The sequence below is a fragment of the Bactrocera neohumeralis genome, chromosome 2 (genome assembly GCF_024586455.1).
Source record: "Bactrocera neohumeralis isolate Rockhampton chromosome 2, APGP_CSIRO_Bneo_wtdbg2-racon-allhic-juicebox.fasta_v2, whole genome shotgun sequence".
Taxonomy (NCBI): Eukaryota; Metazoa; Arthropoda; class Insecta; order Diptera; family Tephritidae; genus Bactrocera; species Bactrocera neohumeralis.
The window spans coordinates 44,068,982-44,091,503 of NC_065919.1; the positions used below are offsets into that span (position 1 = coordinate 44,068,982).

The window sequence follows — 22,522 nt, forward strand, 5'->3', positions numbered from 1 at the left end:
CAGTGGGAAATGATGGAGATATGTTTCTATTGTCCCACACCGGCGCAAAAATTCGATTTTATTACGATTAAAGAGCGCTCAAATATTTCTCAGTATCAGTTATTCGTTGTTTTTATTGGATTATGAACTTGCGAGGCACCAACTTTGCACATAGCTTTCGAATCTTTAGAGCATCATTGTCCTCGGTGCTCAATTCGCCTGTTTTCAGCTTAGCAAATATCTTTTCAACGGTGGATTTCCCTGAGCCCAAATTCAACAGTATTTTCCCCAAAAAGCAATGCTTTATTAACACACGAAATGCTTTAAGATTCATTTTTTTTTTTGTAAAATAACACAAATTGCTTCACAAAAATGCTATATATATAGCACCACTTCGAAGGGGGCCGTCGCCCTGGGCGCAACGTCTTGGGGGCGGCAAAATGGTATTTAAAAACTCCAATTCGGGCAAAAATTCCTGCAAATTATGTCAAAAGTGTACAAGATATAGGGCGAAACTAATGGTTATAATCTAACTAATAGAAATCATATAGATGGTAGTAGTAGTAGTAGTATTTATCCGCCACAGTGAAGCGTGGATGGGTCCTCTCGTATTTATATAAACAAAATATCATAGATATATTGAACTTACTAATATATTTCAACAAATTTAGACTTAAATGAAATTATATTCAGAATTGTCGGAACTAGCCAATAGTTTTGAAGCTAATGCGATTCAATTAAATAAGTTTATGAATTGAATGATATCTTAATAAATAAATATGAAACATCTCCGAATAACAGGGCAATTGATTAGTCCCCGGCCTGACACATATGAGGCGCTGCTAGAATTAAATCCATATGATTTAGCCGTAACCTCCTAACGGCGCGAGTATAAATTTGATAGTTGTTGGATCATTACCATAGTTTGTGATTTATATTATTTGAGTGACACAACTTTTGTTATTGTTATTATTGTGAAAAAATGGATAAAAAGGAATTTCGGGTGTTTATAAAATATTACTTTTGAAAGGAAAAATAGGAAATAATGTAGTGGAAGATAAGTTTAGACGTTGTGAAATGAGCTCCAAAGACGGTGCACGCAATGAACGACCAAAAGATGTTGTTACCGACGAAAAAATCAAAAAACTCCGTAAAACAATTTTAGATGACTGTAAAGAGAAGTTGTTCAAGATAGCAGGCACTCTAAAGATATTAACTGAGTAACACAATATCATTCACGCATATTTAGGTAGGATAAAGCTCTGTGCAAAGTGGGTGCGGCGCGAGCTCACTTCTGATCAACAACAGCGACGAGCTGATGATCTATCCGTCAAGATCAAGGACTGTCTATTAGACAGAAATTTGCCGCTACAACAACAACAACGAGTTGATGGTTCGAAGCAGTGCTTTGAGATATTTAATCGTAGCAAACCCGAGTTTTTGTGGCGAATTGTGATTGTGTAATAGCTCCATCATTTCATTTAGAAATCAATTTGAAGATAAATAAAGTGATGTTTCACCAAAATAATGCACTGTGTCACAAATCAATGAAAACGACGGCAAAAATTCATGATTTGGCCTCCGAATTGCTTAAGCGTCCACCGCATACTACAAATCTAGCCCCAGCAACTATTTCCTGCCCTCAGATCTCAAAAGAATGCTCGCTGGCAAGAAACTTTCGTCGAATGTAAAGGTGATCTTCGAAACAGAGGTATATCTTAAAGCAAAGGTCAAATAGTTCTACAAAAATGGTATCGACAAGGTGGAGGGTGCTATAATCAGTTTATAACCCTGTCAATGGAACTACTTGTATTGAATAAAAAACCAATTTTGTCAAAAAAAGCATGATTTACTATGGTTGGCCGGGGACTTTTCAATTGACCAGTTATGCACTCAATAATTAATATAAGTATTTATTACTATCGCTTACCTTTTCGTTATACGCGGTCGCAGTGGCCGCATAATCGCCAAATAACGATCAATACTAATGGCGACCAGCGTGTACGCGCTCACCAACACCGACACCGCCTGCGAGTAATTCACCAAATTACACAGCACCGTGCCGAAAGGCCAATGTTTCAAAATGAAAATGGACACAAACGAAAAGGGCACACAAAAGAGCGACATTAAAATATCGCCGACCGCCAAATTGGCTATAAAATAATTGGTAACGGTGCGCATGCGCGGCGTCGACTGCACAATATAGCACACGGTGCCGTTGCCCAGCAGCGCAAATATAAATATCGGAATGTACAACAAATAGACGATGGTCTTGAAGTAGGCCGTCGACAGCGCAGACACATCCTCAGCTGAGTCATCACACATTTCGGCGGTCATATTCAGCTCGCCAGCCGCCGCTGTCGTTGCGGTCACAGCAGCTGTTGCCGAGTTGGTCGCGAACTCGCCAATAGCTCTCATAGTCGCAGTAAGCGTTGATAACACCTGCACCGAAGCACTATCAGCGATGGCGTAGCTGCTTTCGTTGTACGCGAGCGGCGACCGTGCCACCAGCTCCGCGGATGTTGCGGTAGTCGCCGCCACGACACTCTCACTGTCGTTGAGCAATTGCTGTACGGATGCCGATGTAATAAAGTAATAGTCATTGGCGCTCTCGGCGCTATCGCCGCTGTCCTTGGTTAGGCCGGAAAGTAGGCTGTCGTTGTGGCTGCCGCCGCTGCCAGCGCTGTCGCTGCTTGGCATACTTGCGACCGCGTCTTCGACGACATAGCGCACGTAGCGTTGCAGTGCGCCGCCGGAGTTGTGCAAATGTGGCAGGATGCTGCGCACCGCATACTCGCGTATGAATGACTCCATGCTGTGCTTTAAGTTAAAGTATATGTCAGGGTGTGTGAGTATGTGCGTATATTTGTAATAGTGTAAAGACACCTTTGTTTATGACTCGTTGCCGGCGTTACCGTTATTAAATTTCACGCCACAGTGACCCAGCTCTCGTAATTTATGGTTGCTCGGGGAGTTGCCACTTGTGCGCGATTAAGCAGAATTTATAAGCTTAATTATATGTGCGTGCATATATTTTCGTAGTATATGTTGTGCTTGCCACATGCCACTGAAGAAAACTTATGTCTCTTACTATTGTTTTTATGTAGCTTTTTTAAAAGAATTCTGACTGCTCGCATACTTTTGCTCATATGAGCGCCCTACACTGTCGAAACGGCTGTCAGACAACTTATAATACAACACAGATTTCTTGCTACTTTCGCATAGAACTTACAACACTTGCGCTCGCAGCGAGTTATTTGACACAACCGCGACACTTGTGAGTGACAAAAGCCGCAAACACTCAGCACTTCCACTCACATCTTATTTGCACACACTCGCTTTGTTGCTGTGCTCCAGTTAGTTCTTTCATTTTGTTTGCCAACTTTGTAATGCCAACTGCACATATGCACTCACTGACGTTGTTACAACAATAACCAACTCGTTAACTTTTCAACCGCCGTGTATGTGTGTGCCACTGTTTGCAGGAGTGCCGGTGTACTTGCCACACTTTGTTGCTAAGAAAAGTTTGTGTATACGTTTCGGTCGTGTAGTGGCAATTCCTGTTGGCAATTTCGGTTAGTTACCACATCACAATTTCAGTTTCCGCTGGCTGACTCTGCCATTCATCGACAACAGACCAAAGTTGCTGCTCATTTCGACGCTCGTACTACTGCCTTCGCTTTTTGCTTACTAAAGTAAAAATTCAATTTCCTAGTATTTGAGTATATGTAGGTTACGTTGTATTTCTCTATGATTTATGGTTCCAGTAGGTCGAGCCACCCACACACATGCCAGTAGTGCTTGACACCTGCAATTAGCAAAGATTTATTATTTTTACAAATGGAGTGAATAGGAGGCGCTATAAATTTATGTTTTAATACGTATGAAAAATGGTTAATCGTGCATGGCAATGGGTTTAAATGATCATAAATATTGAAATTTCGAACAAGTTCACAATTTTCGCACATATTGAGCTCAAATAAATCTCAAAAGTGTTAGCGAGCCTTTTAGTAATCTATGAATGCTTTCCAATTAAGTGAGGGTGTGAATACAAAGTATTTGCCAGATTAATGGTCATGCATGGAATACACATATTTTATCGATAATTGAAGGAGTCTTGAAATTAGCACTGGTTAAGCCACACAGCTCGCAATAATACTGAAACCCTACTTTTTTTAAAGAAAAAACACGGAAACTTCAAAGTTAATGGAGAATTTTTATTATCAATCGAAAGAACATTATTTGGCATTTATTTTTTAAAGATTATCTCTCTCAAAGGTTGGCCGCGGCTACGTCCAATTTTCGACGACTCGTTCGAGTATTTCGACTGGTAACTGGCGAACGATACGCGTGATGTTTTGCTCCATGGCCTGAATCGAAGCGAGACAGAAAAAAGTCTAACGGTGTTATATCACTCGACCTCGGTGACGAATCAACTGTCACAAAACGTGAAATTTTCTGCTCACCGAATCAATAAGTCCATTGATTTATGCGATGTGTGGGAAGTGGCGCCATATTGTTGAAATCAAATGGCATAAGAGAATCGGATAGCAGACGCGATAAAGGTCGCTATTGATGGCTACGTTCTCACCGGCATCATTTAAAAGAAGTATGGATCGACACAAGCCCACAAACCACACCAAAGCGTTATTGTTTCTGAATGAAATGACAGCTCTTGAATTTCTGCAGGTTGTTCTTCGTCCCATATACCGCAATTTTGCCTTTCACATATCCATCGACCCAAAAATAGGTCTCAACGCTGTGCGAAGCCGTGGAAATACCTTCTGCCGTTGGAAATTTCTATATTAGACAAGTGCTTGCAGTTTTAGGAAAATAACTCATCACGGACCGATATATGCGGCATAAAGGCCTGGTTTTATCAATTTTTGGCTTGACGATATACTATCACCAGAAGAAGATATTCAATATACTTCACCAATATGTTACTCTCCCTAATAGACTGGGCAGGGATTTCACCAATTTTTCGACTGTCAGAGCAAGTGCCGAAGAGATTAGTTCTGCGCACATTAGATTTATTTAACAGAAGAATGATGAGTCTGGCACCCGGACTTCAACTCGTCAAGTCATTCTGAACATTTTATATATTTTGAGTTGATAAGAATTTCACTAAAATTGTCATATGTAGTTTTAAAATTATCGAAATATTTCTATAACTGCGACAAGTTTCTATAGAACACAAATTTTAAAGTCATTGGCTTTTTTCATTTATAAAACACATGGAAATAAAACTAGGCAATGATTTTTCATTTAAAATGCTCGAAAGCGATTCGTTTTTTCTACAAGCACTGTGTGCTGAATATGAGGGCACCGACCTACTGAATGAATTTATGTTTTTTCAACGAAATTAAGTGGAAATGTTTGCTTCAACATAATTACAAATTGTTTCGGAGATTTCTATACCGAATATATTGATTTCCGTACAATTGGTTGACTTTCTGTGTGCCAATGTGCTTTACATAATCGAATTCGTTTTCGGGTTTAAAAAATAATTAACGAGGTACAAGAGACTAGATATGTTAATTATGTTAATTATGTTAATTTGACATCAAAGTTGAGTACATATTGTCCAATATTACTAACAACTCGACCAACAATCGCAATTATTTAGTTTTATATTGAACATGAAGAATTCTATTCCTCCCCACACACGACCGCGGTTGGGACCAGAGTTAACTTAAGTAGTTGCTTGCAAGAATACTGAACTTGGGTTAGGTGAAGCTTCACAATATTTACCCGTTTTCTAAACGAATCATACGAAGAATTCTTTCAGAGGCACCGGAGAAAATCAAACCCAATAAAGAAGTTGAAACTTTTAACAAATCGGTACGGTGGGCTTCTCATGAAGGTGTGGATTAAATAGCACATCTTATATTTATAAACAACCCCGGTTAAGGCGTGATACCAGAGTCATTTCGCCAATTAACAATAACAACTTTATCAGGTACAAGAGAATACGGCTTCGATATATGAAGTTCCAGCAAGATATCACAATTTATTTTTATTCGAGTTATCCGTTGTACCGACAGGCGACATAATGAAATCAATCTTCTATATCTATTATCATTGATTTATGTAGGTAGTGATTAGTAGTAATAATCAATAAATTCGAAGCAGCATATGTAGGTATAGATTTATTTATATAATATATATATGTATATATGTGTGTATAATATATTATTTATATACAAAATATAATAGATTCTATATATACATATGTACATACATATACATATATGTATGTGTATGATTCGATTCATTTAGCTCGATGTTCATAATTTTGACTTCGGCACTTTAATTTATTTTCCCTCGTCACGCCACTGTGGTTAATCACTTGACTTGCGTTTCTTTGCAACACGAATGCCGGTACAAGCTCGGCACTACACCGTTGCATACTTTTTTGCATTGTTTATTACTTTTAGCCGGTAATAGATAGCGCAGAGTGTTACCAACAATTTATTGTGTCTACCGTGGGTTTATTATCTAAGCCGTTGCATATTTCTTGGCGCTCGGCTATAACTAATGGTCATTAAAGAAGGTTTATTAAGTTAATTAAGTGGCTAGTTAAAAAGAGAGACAAAGGTGAATTATATTACCAATAGTAGATTTATGTTTGACTAAGTGCAGCGGTAACGGAGGAAAGGTGAGATCGATAAAATGCGGAGCAAGTTTATCTGAGTTTGTTGTAATTCGCGTGATTATTATGTTCTATATTATATTCAGTACTATATTTGTGTACATATGTATATACATATATTTGTATATAGCTCCCTCTTTACTGGCGTAGACACCGCTTACGCGTTTATAGCCGAGTTAACAACAGCGCCCTTGTCGTTTGTTCTTTACGAGGTAGCAAGTGCAGCAAGGTCCTTACGCCTAATCTCCCCAACAGAGTATAGGCCTTCCTCTTCCCTTGCTTTTATCGGCGGGTACCGAATCGAAAACCCTTAAAAGCTGTAGTGCTCTCTTCCATACGGACAACATGACCTTGCCAAGCGTAGCCGCTGTCTCTTGATTCGCTAAGCTATGTCAATGTCGCCGTATATCTCGTACAGCTCATCGTTCCATCGACTGCAGTATTCACCCTCGCCAATGCGCAAAAAGCCATAAATATTTCGCAAACCTTTTCTATCGAACACTGCCTCAGACTAACTCATCAGATGAAGTTTTTGTCAATATCTCCGCACCATATAGCGATACTGGAATGATGAGAGACATAATTTCAATTGTCCAAAGGTAGCACCCGTTGGAAAGACTGATTATGCATTGGATTTCAAGACAAACGTTGTTGTTTGTGTTGATGCTGGTTCCAAGGTGGACATTTGTAAAAGTATATGTGACCTGGTCTATGAAAAGGGAGCTAACTTGCGAAAACTAGTTTTCTGGGAAAAGCTGTTAAAAATAATCGTCAGTTTCTCGTTATCTCATTAATTGTTCTCCTTTTTTTTTGACACCTAAGCCCTTTTTCTGTAGACCAGGTCACATATATACATTTATACCATTTATCATAATTTTACTAAGGTTTTTTTATACTTTTAACTGCAGTTTTGTATTTAACGCGGGAACTTTGAGCATATCACATCCACAGATACCCACATATGGAACACCAATAATCTAAATCTTCCACAAAATTGATTGCTTACAATTTCGACCGCACTAAGTAGAGCTTACATTATTATTCCTTAAGCCAACCCTGCTACCTTTTCGCTTTAACTGGCAGCATTAAATGAACCTCTACGTCTTACAAGTATTTGGTGTTAATAAACAGGCAACCCAAATATTTCGCAAGCGAAAACACACGGCCGTCAGGTGAATTCAGCCCCAGGGGCCGTTTGAGAGCACAAACGTTGTCTGTCAGTTTGATTGGCTGTGTGACAGCTGGGACGTTTGTTGACTCCATACCAAAATAGTAAACAACAAGCACTCTGAGGGTGGCACGCACATGCTACTTGCTTACATTCATACTCGTATGTAAATATGTACTTGTATGTTTGATGACATGCATTGCATGTAAAGCCACCACACTTGTAAATATGCTCTCTGGTAAAGCTCGTTCGCTAACACTTTACACAAATACTTACTATGAACAATGTCAACGACCACCCGCACAATAGCAATCATATTGACATGACCTCAGTAGGTTCAAAGGTATTTACTTAATTAATAAATGGAGAAGCTCCCAAGAATTGTGAAACTATAAACATAGTTCTCTTAATTAATTTTAAGTTAGAGTTAAATAGACTGAAAATTGAAAGAAACGAAAACATATAAGAAGCCTAAAAATCCTAAAAGTACCACGATTCAGTTGGAATATGAAACTTAGCCTTACGGTAAAATATTTTGTATCTCAATATAATTCGACAAATATAATTAAATTGAGATAGAAGCAAAAGGTAAGAAAAGTTTAACACAACTAATCCGAAAAATGTAACGGAAATTCATGATTTCTCTGAAATTCGTTCAAAGTAGAAAATAATAAAATATTAAAATCTATTTTAAGCTGAGTTATTAAAAAATTCAAAATTTTAATTTATTTCAATAACATATTCGAACTAAATTTTCAAGCATTTTCCATTTTGTCCATTTTCTATTGCATTTATTTTGTTGTATTAATGAACGAAAGGGCAGGTGAAACCCTTTTCAAAAATATTCAAAATTATAAACCTTATTTAACATCTGCATTATGATACTTTTATTTTAACAATTCTTATAAAATTTATTGAATTAAAAATTCCATACAGAAGCCAATCCAATTTCTGTGTTTTTAAGTGCAAGCTTTGTTAAACGCCATCGGATCTTCTTTAGTTTATATACATATATTTTCAACAGTTTACGAGTACTACTGTTTGCTTGGTAAAAGCTTTTAAATTTTTGTCAATTTCGTTTTTATTTCAGATAGCATTCAGTTCTCGACTCACCGTCAGCCGTTGAGGCTCCCTTGAAAAAATGGTTCCAAAGATCAGAATGACCACGTACAAATATACATTTTCGCCTGTATTTAATTCAACGTCATAAAGAGAAATTCGAGTTCTATTTCGGTACTCCCAGAAAAACAATTTTCAAGTTAGGCCTTTTGTGAGGGCTCAAGGCTGGACTGAGCGTTTAAACATACCAGTAGTAAGCTAAACCGTTGCAAACATTGCAAAGACGGTTGAGGCTTTGATAAAAGTGGTTGCTTTTAACCGGTTAAGAATTTTGTTGCAATTCATAGATTTTAAACCCAAATAAATATGCCTTCAAGAACTGTTGACCAAAAATTTATACTCGAAAACAATTTGTTTATTTTCTTCCAAAAGAGTGGCCGCTTTTAAAAGCAATCTTATAAAAATTTTAACTAATTTCCTACTATTGTGATTAAAAAGTATGGTGAGTCGATTTGGGTGATGTCTTGGGCTGTGAATTCATTCCGCCGGGCCAGACTGCTAACGGAGAATTGAGTGTTATGCGGCGTGTGGATCAAGCTATTCGTCTAAAATGGCAGAAAGTATTAGGAACAATTCCTGGTTCCTTCATTACGATAATGCATCATTATATATTCTTGACTTTTTCGTGACTTTTTGATAAAAACTCGACTGATAACGTTCCGAAACCACCGTATTTGCCTGATTTGCCTCCGTGCGACTTCGGACTATTCAGCAAACTCAAAGAGCAATGCGTCACACCGTTTCGACACGATTAATGAGATGAAGTCGAATAGAAAAAGGTGCTGAAAAATTCCGACTGCTTTGAGGAATGGCAAAAGCGTTATTAAAAGTGCATTTTATTGGACCGTAGCTCTTTTAAAAGAGGTTGAAATTGATTATTGATTGATTTGATTACTTTTTGATCACAGTAGTATATTTCCATACGTATGTTTATACCACGAACGGTATATTAAGTTTGACAAGAAATTGGTAACAACCATAAGGAAACGTCGAGATTCTATAAAAATATGTATAAAAGACCCATTTCCGTCTATCTTTCAGTCTGACTATCTATCGCAAACAGGTCCCTCAGTTTTCAAATACTTATTTGTTATTTTGCATATATTCTTTTATCCCTAAGAAACTGCTCATTTAACGGAAACCCCATATTGGAACACTATACGCTGCCATACAAACTGATCGACCAAAATCAAGTTCTTTTATAGAATTTTTTAATTTGTGAAAGGTATTTTCTTCAATGCGCCAGACAACAGGGTATAACAGTTTTGTTCACCTAACGGCTGTTTGTATCACCTAAAAATTATCGAGTTAATATAGGGTTAAATATACATATATATATATATATATATATATATATATATATATATATATCCGAGTAACTGTCTGTCCGTTAAAAATTATTAAAAGCGAGATAAATCAATGAATAAATAGTCCAGAAGCATTCAATTTCACAGCAGGGATTACAGGTTTGAAAGATGAAAAAATTGAGTATGGGCGTGATGCCGTACACATTTAGTCGGAAAGCCATATCTCAAGAGCTACTCAACCGATATTTATTAGATTTGTTGTGTAATGTAACCTTGATATTTCTATTCCTCAGTGCAAAGACGAACGAAATCAGATTTTCAACCACTCCTACTTCCCATATAACCCAACTATAAATTCCCTCTGAATTTTCACCTGCCAGAAACCAAATCAAGACCTAGTGAATGTATCGAGATAAAACCTTGCACGAATAGCGCGCTTAAACTAGGTTACTTTATAACTAAAAATTGGCCAAATCAGACCTAAACCATTCAAGTCCTCGCGTATTCGGTATCCGAATTTTAATTTGCGAACTTTTTAACGAAAATATCAATCAATCTATGAAACATAGCATAGAAATTCAGAGACAGTCCCTTTCAAATTGTAGAATTTTTGTATGTAAAAGATGGATTGAATCGGACCGACAATTCCCTCACATACTTACATAAATGAAAGATTTTCGAAATTACAGTAGACTTTATTCCCCATACATCAGCAATTGTATGAGTTATTTTACTAAAAGTGAGAGTGCGTATTTTCTAATAACGGTGCATCTATGTTGCGTAAAATGCATAAAATCGGGTGAAAACTTGTCCTAGACCCCATAATTCTTACAAACCTTTTGCACCAGAAGAATTTCCTTGGCTTTGAACCTGGCAAGTTGCAAGAGTATGAAATGTGCGGTCACACCGAAACTTAGTTCTTCCTTCTTGTTCTGGTTTCAATTCAATCTATAATTCATTTTTCCATAATATTTTGTTGACTAATATCGGTATTCTGCTTGTCGCGATTGCCTCATGTCACAATTGTAATTTAGTGACTCTGTTAGTCAGGAGTCTCATTTTGGTATTCTGGCAGATACAGTATACTATCTACTATACAGTATACTACAATTAGAGACATAAGACAATCAGTGACAAGCAGAATACCGAAATAAGTGTCAGTTTTGTCTACATTCGTACTTTTTAGCGGTACTTCTGTCTGGCCGCGCAATAACTTTTCTGCTATTTTCGATTGTCATTTATAATAATTTCTTCTCATCCGCTGTAACAAAGCCGTTTCTTTCGGTAATTCCACCTTGCAAGTATGTAGTAACTATGTATATGTAACATATAAAGTATATGTAAGTTGTTTATATACGAATTTATATTGACTTCAGAGAGTGTATATTTTTTCATTTCACCTGAAATCCAACCTAGCTTATTTTTATAACCTGGGAACGCCCTCAAACACAATAAACACACACATACATACAAAGACTTGAAACACGACACACTAATGCAAGGGATATAAATAGACAAGGGCAGCGAGCGAGCATTCTGAAAGAAGAAAGGAAATTGCTTTCGTGCGAAATATTGAAAAAGGTAAAGCGACTTTCGCCGCATTTCACACAACAAAGATGAGCATCAACATTACTTACGCAGCCAATTACTGGTAATACGAAAGCACGACCACAAGTTTCGACAATTTGACGTAGATTTTGGCGCTGCTGTCAAATACATTTTCAGCTTGGCTGCGGTCCCGCCAAGGGCATTTGGCAGTTCGAACTTTAAACACTCTCTTGCCTGTGTGTGTGCGCAAGTTGGGTTTGTCTATCAATTGATGCGTTGTGCTTTTCTTTTCCATTATTTTTAAGAGTGTGTGTAAACACTTTGTTTATGCGTTTTCAATTTCGCATTTTACAACTTATTCTCTTATTATTTTATTAGCGTGTTTGTTGCACTAGTACTTGTGCGCACGCCGGTGAGTCGATCTAAAATACACACTAAGGCGATTGCTTTTAATTTTTCATTTCTATTTTGGGTGGCTCATTCTCTTGGGACAATTTGTTCGGCCATATCTTCGGAAATGAATTTTCCACTTAATAAAACATTAATAAAATTGACGTGCGTTTTCTTGTAATTTGTTTTTGTTTTTGCATTATTTATATTTGAAGGCACCTTCCGACGTCTGAAGCAGCGAATAAATGCCCACGCATGCTTTGGATGTCCTGATATATTGGCGGCCAATTTATTTATTAAATATATTAAAAATCTCTCCTAACTTAAAGAGAAGTCCCACTGTAGATATTTACGAAGTTCGTAAGGAAAAAAGGGGGAAGATTGTTGATAAGAATGCCTAAAAGTTGCCCACGGCCATCACATACTTTCAGGGTATGCTAGAAAGGAACATATACAAAGCAACACAGGTTTTCAACTGATGACCGGTAAAATTGAACACATATATGTATGTATATATGTAGCAGCTTCCACTCAAGATGGGATGGGTTCTATAAAAAATGTGTGTTTGCTGCTGAGCGCACTATTCGCATACAATCTCACCCAACTTGAGACCCAGGATTGATTACTGGATAATATTCGACCGAATAGATCACGTCCAGCACGCAATGAAGAAATATAGCTGCAGCCATAGCTGAATTTCATCCATATAACAAGAAAAAACGTTACACCGAAGACCCTTCATCCAGAAAAAACTGTCAAGTAGTTTGTATGGTAGCTATATGCTATAGTTAACCGATCTGAACAAGAGGCCCATTTTTACAATCTATAAAAACACTTTCGTATATAAACAAACAAAAATTCCACATTTGGGGCAAACTATAGCATATGACAATTTCTGGAGATTACATTGTTGCATTCAAATCTTGGTGAAGATACTGCAAACATTTTGCATCCAGAATTGATTTCGAAGTTTATAAAGCTGGGCCGGTCGGAAGTTCCGACAAATGAGCAGCTTCTTGAAGAGAAAATGACGTTTGCAAAATTTCAAAAACGATATCTTAAAAACTGAGGGACTAGTTCGTATATATACAGACGGACGGACAGACAGACGGACAAGGCTAAATCGACTCTGCTCAACGTACTGATCATTTATATATATACTTTATAGGGTCTCCGACTTTTTTTTCTGGGAGTTACGAACATTATGGCAAACTTAATATACCCTGTTCTGGGATCTCGACGGGGGTCATCGGTCCCTATTTGGGTTTCAAACGAGATCGGCCATGCCGACTATTTGATGCCTGAAATTGAAGTTCGTGATCTCGACGACGCTTGGTTTCAACAAGACGGCGCCACTTTTCACACATCGCATCAATCAAGAACACTTATTGAAAGAACACTTCGGTAGGCAGATAATTTCATGTTTTTGGCCGGTCGATGGACCACTAATATCGTGTGATATCTTTCTGAAATTCTGCAAATGTCTTTTTCTGACCGCGATACTGCTCATTTGTCGAAATCACTGATATCGGACAACTGTAGCATATAATTGCTTTGCAAACTGACCGATTAATCAAAAGTCTTGCATATAAACTTTTTTTATTTGACAACTTATTCGCACAAAATTTGACATATATAATTATCTAAGGTAAAACTACAACGTCCAAGCAAGTTATTCCAACCGGACTAGTATAGCATAAAGCTGTCATTAAAACTAACCAATCCAAAACAATATAAAAATTAAAACAAAAAAAATTTAAAACCATTTTTCGCTATAAAAGAATACACCTCTTAAGGGTATTATAGCATAACAAATGACAACCGGGACGGACTCGAATTTTTATCTGGCAAAGTGTTATGAACTCGTCAGCATTCCTCCAAATTATTAACCTGACGTTTTATATCGCTGCTACAACAACGTAAGGTTAACTTTTTTAATAAAAAATATACTATTACGCAAAATATATTTCGAGATGACAAACACTATCTGACAATCAGAAAAATATTGTCAATTTATAAGATTGTCTTGGTAGGACAGAAAGAAACCGACTGATCACAACATAGTACATAATTCTATCAGTGTGTTCCCTAATGAATATTGAATCAATGAAATCTAACGACGAATTCTTTGAGATCCACACTGTTAGTCGAAATACTAAAAAGGTCGCATCGCCTTTAGAAGAATAAAATTTTACCAAAATACGACTTTATAAATCAACACAGAAGTCGACTCATTCCGATACCATTTTTCTAAAACCATTAGCATTCTGCATCTAAATTGGTCTCTGCCTTTTATTGAAGTCTGAGAACAGTAAAAAAGAGATTTTTGGTAGATTGCGACCTCGCGCAAAACCCACGTTGCCCCGACTTCCGCATACTCAAACCCATACACGATCTAATCCTTTGGTAGAGTCTCAGCTATATCGACCAAATTCATTGTCGATTAAAATAAATCATTCATTCGTGATAAAATTCTTTTTTTCTGTATATTGCTTAGAATGGTTAGATTTGACTAACTACATTCTGATCGTGGTGCTCCTGAGAATACCTTTTTCACTTATCTCTTTATCTTAACTCTTCTTAAATTTTAATCAATTCAGGTAAATGTATGATGTTTTAATATTAACAAGGCACATTAACTATTCGCACGATTTCTCGTGACTACAAATTTGTATTTTATAGATATATAGTTCGTAAAACCTTAAGTCTACTATCTTTAATAACCCCTATCTTTTGTCAGCAAATAGAAAGTTTGCTACATTTTAGAGTTATCTTTCAGTGAAGGCGAATTTAAAATTGTGAATAATGTTTATGATTCTGATCCTGATAGTTCTGTTGCTGATTCGGAATTGTACTGTCAGTAATTTGACCATGTGAAGGTAGCAATCGCCAAAGAGTGCCGGTTTGGCAAATGGTATAGGACTAAGTTTCATCAGGACATCGCTAGACCACAAACATGGATATTGATTCGCTAAAAGCTTCATGAGCTTAGTTGACGGGTTCTTATACCTGGAATTACTAGCTGTTTCGCCTCAATATGGTGAATGATATTCTGGTGAAAAATTCGTCTCAGAAAGACTTGTGAAAATCGAGGATTTCTATGAGAGTGACAATAAGAAATTAACTTCAAAAATTTAAAATTATCGAACAAGCGGTGCACATTTGACTTAATCCATTCAAACTGCGCTAACTAAAAACATCAATTTATTTGAACCTATCACAATGCCGATAAATATGGAGACTCTTTTAAAAGCATGATACTTAAAGTAAGAAGTATCTGTAGTATATCTTTAAATCTGCTTAAAAACACAGCGCACTGAGTGTTAAAGAGGAGATAATAAAAACCATGAATATGGAAAAATCTTTTAAAACATTTTAAACAGTTTGCAAATGTAATTTTCCACGAAAAAAAAATTCCCTACGCTGTTTGCATAATTAAATATTTTGCTTCCATTTTCTTTGTCTACGCTATTTCTATTGTTGGAGAGGTAGAATACGATGAAGGAGAGAGAATTCGCGTATTTGTGGGTGAAAAGCAAATGAGTCGGCTATTAATATAGCCACAACCACGTTCTCTAACTCTACAAGCTTTACATATCAAAGACTTAAAATTCTTCCACATCCAAAAGCTAATATATACACGTGTATGTTTGTTGGTGTGAAATTATACATGCCTGAAAAGTCATCAACACTCACAAGGCGTAAGCCACAGAAAGTTATGAAATTTACACATGGAATTTTTTTTTGAGTATACATACATATATGCAAACACCACTTTCCTTCTTTCAATTCATATTCGTATATATGTGTGTATTTGCACAAGTATTGGTGCTCTGAAAAACATTTAAGTAAAGTATTCATCACAGTAGCAACATATACATTTACAATTGTCAGCATGTATACATGAATTTGTTTGCTTGGCTGTCTATGCGCACATTATTTTAGGCATCTCTACACCTATTGTGTAAGTACATATGTACCCATATTCACTTAAAGCGATATTTATGTACGTACATAAGTATGCCACAAAGTGCTTTCGCAGCAGACCGATAAAAGGCAAGTGCCCTGCCTCCTTTTGTGCGTCAACTCATTATCATAACTGTTGACAGAGAGATAAGACATTTTATAAAATTTTTATCACACGCCCCATAGCGCCTAAGATTATGCTTGAAATTAATTTAAATTAAATTAAATTAAATTAAATTAAATTAAATTAAATTAAATTAATTAAATTAAATTAAAATTAAATAAAATAAAATAAAATAAATAAAATAAAATAAAATAAAATAAAATAAAATAAAATAAAATAAAATAAAATAAAATAAAATAAAATAAAAAAAAATAAAATAAAATAAAATAAAATAAAAAAACAAAAAAGAACGTTAACTTCGGCTACACCGAAGCTAATTTACCCTTCACAGGTGCATTTCTTTTAGTATCTACGTGTTCAGTTTGTATGGAAGCTATATGTTATAGTAATCCGATCTGAACATGTTTTTCGCAGATTATATTATTACCTTAAGCAGTAATCCGTGTCAAATTTCGTGAAGATACCACGTCAAACGCGAAAGTTTTCCCTGCAAGCTCTTGATTCCGTTCGTTCAGTTTGTATGACAGCTATATGCTATAGTTAGCCGATCTGAACAATTTCTTCCGATATTACACTATTTCTATGAGCAATAACTCATACCAAATTTCGTGAAGATATATCTTCAAATGAGGAAGTTTTCCATACAAGAATTTGATTCCGATCGTTCAGCTATATGTTATAGTGGTCCGATGAGCAGCTTATTGAAGGGAAATGACCTTTGCAAGATTTCGAAACGATTTCTTAGAAACTGAGTGACTAGTTCGTACACATATATACAGACAGACGGACAGACAGACAGACGGACATGGCTAAATCGACTCAGCTCAACATACTGATCATTTACATATATACTTTGTAGGGTCTTCAAAGCTTCCTTCTGGGTGTTACAAACTTCGTGACAAACTTAATATACCCTGTTCAGGATTTAATAAAATAACATAATAAAAATTAAAATAAAATATAAAATTGAAATAATAAAAAAAAAAAAAAATTAAAAGATGAAAATAATCAAACTTGTTGTAATGTAACATTTTGTCACAAAGTATGGCAACTATATTCTTGTAATGGGGTGGTTTTAACGACGAATTTCAACGATCAAACGTGCTAGTGTGCACTTGACATCAGACCGCAAATTTGTGATGGGGGAGTATAAAGAGGTTGTGCAGCTGGAAAATTCTACGAAAATATGCAGCGAATAACAGAAGTTTTCAAGACCTGTGCATACTCTTGTAGGACCCAAAAGGGTAATCTAGTGGCTGATGTTCAGAGATGGAGGGAACACTTCTTCAGCCTGCTGAATGCCAGTGAAAGTAAAGCATCTAGAGGAGGCGAATCCGATTCCCCAAACGATGACGATGGAATAGACGTTCTATTTCACATACATATGTATACATATATCACAATATACGTCTGACCGAACGGACCGCAATGCAACGATAACTTCGCAGAAACATTCAATGCTTATCTGATAATTTAATTAATGCATGTGTTGAAAGCAACGCAGTTATACTAGACATAATGCTATATTTTTCTACGTAATCAATACTTTGAGCATTTCTTATAACGTATTCAATGGAATGAGCTAATAATTTTTATCTGATGCAATCGTGAATTTCACTTAGATACCGAAGTTTCCGAGTGAATATAAATCGTCTCACTTTCCCCAAAAGATCATTAGTAGAACATTAAACTTAAACAATGAAAGTCTTGGTGATTTTGGCGGTTTGCGCTCTAGCAGGTATTTACACGAACTCAACAGAAAGTACTGAAAGGAATAGAAACCAGCAAGACTCATAAAAATCTCGTTTTAGTCGCTGCCGTGCCCATTCCAGAAGAGGAACGCATAAACGGAGAGAATGGTTGGTATGTGCCACAGGCTAATGGCTCTTTCATTTGGGTCTCAATCGAAGAGGGTGAACAAATGCTAGATGAATTGGAGAAGCAGGAAGAAGTACAGAGTCGTCTTTTACCCGTGCCAGTAACTTTCTACTTGTACACAAACAGAAATCCGTCAAAAGGACAAAAGATTACAGAAACCTTCAAGTCTATTTCCGAATCCGAATTCGATGCTAGCAATCCAACGAGGTATGCAAACAACTGATCAAGTATCTCTATATGAGCATAACTTTTAATTAATTAATTTTAATTTTACTACAGATTCGTTATTCACGGTTGGATTCAGAGCTACACCGCTGACATGAATAAAGATATCTGCGCAGCTTGGTTGGCAAGTGGAAAATACAATGTGATCATTGTAGATTGGGCACGCGCACGTTCTGTCGACTATGCCACCTCTGTTGCTGCTGTAGCAAAGACTGGAGAAAAGGTGGCCAGCATGATCAACTATTTGGTCGAGAGCTTTGCGATGAGTTTGGATGAAACAGTTGTGATCGGCCACAGTTTGGGTGCTCATGTAGCCGGTTATGCTGGTAAGAATACTAAGAAGGGCTTGCTACACACTATAGTCGGTTTGGATCCAGCTTTACCACTCTTTAGTTACAACAAACCCAAAAAACGTTTGAGTGCCAATGATGCTCATTATGTCGAATCCATTCAGACCAACGGCGGTACTTTGGGTTTCCTTAAACCAATCGGTAAGGGCGCTTTCTACCCAAACGGTGGTAAGAGCCAACCTGGTTGTCCTTTAGATGTAACTGGTGCCTGCAGTCATCAATGCTCCTGTTCTTACTACGCTGAAGCGGTAGCTCGTGATAACTTCTCCAGTATGCGTTGTGATGACTATAAGAAAGCGGTGAACAATAAATGCGATAGCTTTTACAGTGGTGTGAAAATGGGTACAGTGACGAATGCTTATGTGGTGACTGGGGAATATTATGTACCTGTGCATAGTTCTACGCCTTTTGGTTTCGATGGTGTTTAAACGTGTGAAATATTTATATGTAAGCCATATTTTTAAGTATATTTATAAGACCTAAAGTTCTGTTTTTAAGAACAAAAATAAAAATACAGAAACAAGAAAGAGTTGTATTATTACAAAAACAAATAAAATGGGTCCGCTCAAGCTCCCAATAGATTTTATGTACCTATCTCTAAAATTTATGAAGCCAACCCAACCAAACTTGCTGGAAACATTTTCCTCCAACAATACTTTTTCAATGTGAAAATGTGTCAAGTCGGATATAAGCCACGCCCACCTCCCAAAGTTTATGTTGAAGACCACTTAAAACAGTTAGCTTGCTTAAGAAAAGTGACAGAAGATTTAAGTTTCACAGTGAAGTTATTACGGTAAGATTACTTTCAATTCAGTGAGGGAATTGAACAACGGTCATGACACCGCACAGCCAATTTAAATAAAAGTGCGCAATGAAGATATCAGAAAAAACTTTGTACAAGTTGTCCCGTCATGGTATACAGAATTGCGCCTACTTTATACAGAAAAAATCGAAAAATCTGATTTTTTAATGAAATTAAATCGACATATTTTCCAGATAAATATGTGGCCTGGAGCTACATATAAATAAGATCGGTTAAATGCAACTCTTTTTGTTAAGTTTATGTTATACTTATTCTGAAATTGCTGCTCCGTGGAACCCGTTTAATATTGATCGAAGAGAAAAAACATGGCTGAAGGGCATCCCAAAAAGTTCTTATGAAAAGTGTTTCGAGGACTGGAACAAACGTTAGCATAAGTACATATATTGCATCTGGTGGGAAATGCTTTGAAGGCAACAAAATAAATATTGAACAATAATTAGATATTTTTGTTTTATTTCCGATTTTCGGGTACTTTTTTGTCACAATATAACTAATATAAAATATGTTAGCCAGATTAACTGTATGTATATGTAGTCAGATTTACATACATACTACTGTTCATGAATGCGTCTATGAATTACACGAGTCTCCAATATACAGCATAGACTGATTTTCTTTATTTTAAAGAACTTATGCCGATTAAGCAGCTCAAAGAGTGAGACACATCAAAAAAGTTTCTTAGTGATATTTTCTGGTGCATATTTTCTTATTTGAAATCGATATATGAGTCAGTTGGGGTGAATATATTGATTTTATTTCAAACGGTTTTTTAAGATGTTTATAAATAATATCGCAATAAAACTTAATGAATGACTCGTTGTTGTTGATGTGGTACCTAAAATTTAGAAATGCTTATCGCTTTGGCACGTTTTCGACTTTATGACTATTTCTAAATAATCCACACACATTTAATATTCTCTTTTTATTTTTCTGAAGTTTCGCTTATTTTCAGTAAAACTTGACCGATAACTTGTACTTAGAGCTATCGGTCGTTAGATCAGGAAAACATTTTTAATACTCACCGTAATGTTTCGTTGAACTAATGGTTGTTTATAACATATAAAATTAATCGATATGGCAAGAGAACTATATACATATATATACATTACCAGAATGATTTTGAAAACTGATATGCGAGTTCCTTTGCACTATGAAAAGATTGGTAATGCGAATGAGCGGAATTTAGAACTTCATTACTCGCTAAAAACCTTATCGCATCACAGCACTTATCATAATGCATTCGGTACTTTGAGCATTGCTGCAATGACCAACAATCAACCGTCATAAATTAGTTCATCCGGAATAACTGCGAATTAAAATTTCAAGCAAATAACAAAATGTTTGATTGCAAGTGGATTCTATACCCTTAACAGGGTATATGACGTTTCCCACGAAGTTATTGATACCCAGCAGAAAAGGTCGGAGACCCTTGAAATACCATATAAAAGTAAATAATCACTATCATATCAGCTGAGTCGATTTAACCAGGTCCGTCTGTCTGTATATAGGCGAACTAGTCCCCAGTTTTTGAGATATCGATCTGAACTTTTGCACAAATTTTTTTCTTCACAAGAAGCTGCTTATTTTTCAGAACCGGGCTATCAGACCAATATAGCATTTAGCTGCTATAAAGACTGACCGGTCACAATTAAGAAGTTACATGGATTTGCGGGTTTCAAAATTTCGAATTTTTTATTACCTTATTAAATTCTACAACACCTCTAGAATATTGAACTAAATTTTGAAGTTGATTAGAGTAATAGTTTCCGGGATACTGAGAACTTGGCTAGCTTGGCTAGGTGCGCCATCTTTAAACGCGTTTTTCTCGAAGATTTCTCGAGAACTACTCAACCGCTCTTCATGAAATTTTACACAAGTCTTTGGTCTTGAATTCTTGAAGACTTGGACGAAGGGTTTTTTTCGATTGCAACTATTAGAAAAAAAATCGGGAAATTTGATTTTTTTTGTAAAAATCTCTGCCAAAAATTCAATTTTCAGTTTTTTTTCCTTCGTTTAAGTTTTAAGTTAAGGTTTGAACTAAAACACGTATTTTATTCGCCTTAGATGACCCTGTAAGAAGTTAATATGCCAAGCCGAGCGCATCTTTTTTTCCAAGGGGTCACGGGGAATGGCGTCGCAATGGCCCAAATTAACATATTTTTTTCCCAAAAATTCAACATTTTTTTGTGAATAGTTTAGGTTTGTAGAAATATAAAATTTTAATAAAATATTTCATTTTTTAAATGTGAAAAAATTGTTGAAAAAGGCTTTTTTTTACCCGAGGAAACCCATTACGTCCTTGTATGGAAAACTTTTTCATTAGACAAGATACCTTCATGAAAAAGAAAGACCTTATTCTCAAATTCTGTGAAAAAGGTAGAAAAAGATGTTTTAGGTGTTGCGAATGAGAAATTTGTTTCTAAAGAAATTCAACCAGGGGGTACACCTAGAAGGTTTTCACTTCAAAATATACTAAGTAAACGACCTAACAGGATATAAATAGCGTCATACCATATTACGTAAGGCAAACTGAGGACTGCACTTTTGTGTATAATTGACCACCTTGTTATGAACCGTATACAAATTTACACAATAGAAGAAGCAGAGAGAGTTCGATGCTTTTGCAATTTTATTATACATACATATATGCACGAGATACACCTCGATTTACTACGAACTGAGAATGAATACCTTTGACACGATAAAGAGAAATAAACAAGCTTTTATAATACATACATATACCTAAATGGTGTTGCTAGCTCTATGGCACCACAGATTATAAAGAAATTTTTGCAGGTCACAAGGTTTTATTAAATGTTTCAACATTTATCTTCCATTATATATTTATAGAAAGTTAATTCTTTTCTATAGACAACTAATTAAAGAACTTCATGAAATCCTCACTGTCACAAAGTGTCATAATCGTTGAAGATCTAAGTCTAAAGTCTGCAAGAACTACAATAAGAAATATTCTACAAGAAAAAACTTTA

General features: G+C 36.1%; 2 protein-coding genes across 6 annotated transcripts in view; one reads left to right on the plus strand and one right to left on the minus strand.

Annotated features, from left to right (window-relative positions):
* Positions 1–22,522, minus strand: part of LOC126753162 (RYamide receptor) — a 361,468-nt gene that overhangs the window by 183,352 nt on the left and 155,594 nt on the right. For all 5 annotated transcript variants that reach the window (XM_050464402.1, XM_050464426.1, XM_050464418.1 and 2 more), the window contains one exon: positions 1,910–3,787. In XM_050464402.1, the coding sequence (XP_050320359.1) occupies positions 1,910–2,793 (884 nt within the window). In that variant the 5' untranslated portion in view covers positions 2,794–3,787. The remainder of the gene's footprint in view (positions 1–1,909; positions 3,788–22,522) is intronic.
* Positions 17,955–19,137, plus strand: LOC126753319 (pancreatic triacylglycerol lipase-like). The gene is made up of 3 exons (XM_050464677.1): positions 17,955–17,994; positions 18,068–18,341; positions 18,414–19,137. Exons 1-3 carry the CDS (start codon positions 17,955–17,957, stop codon positions 19,135–19,137), a joined length of 1,038 nt encoding a protein of 345 aa, XP_050320634.1.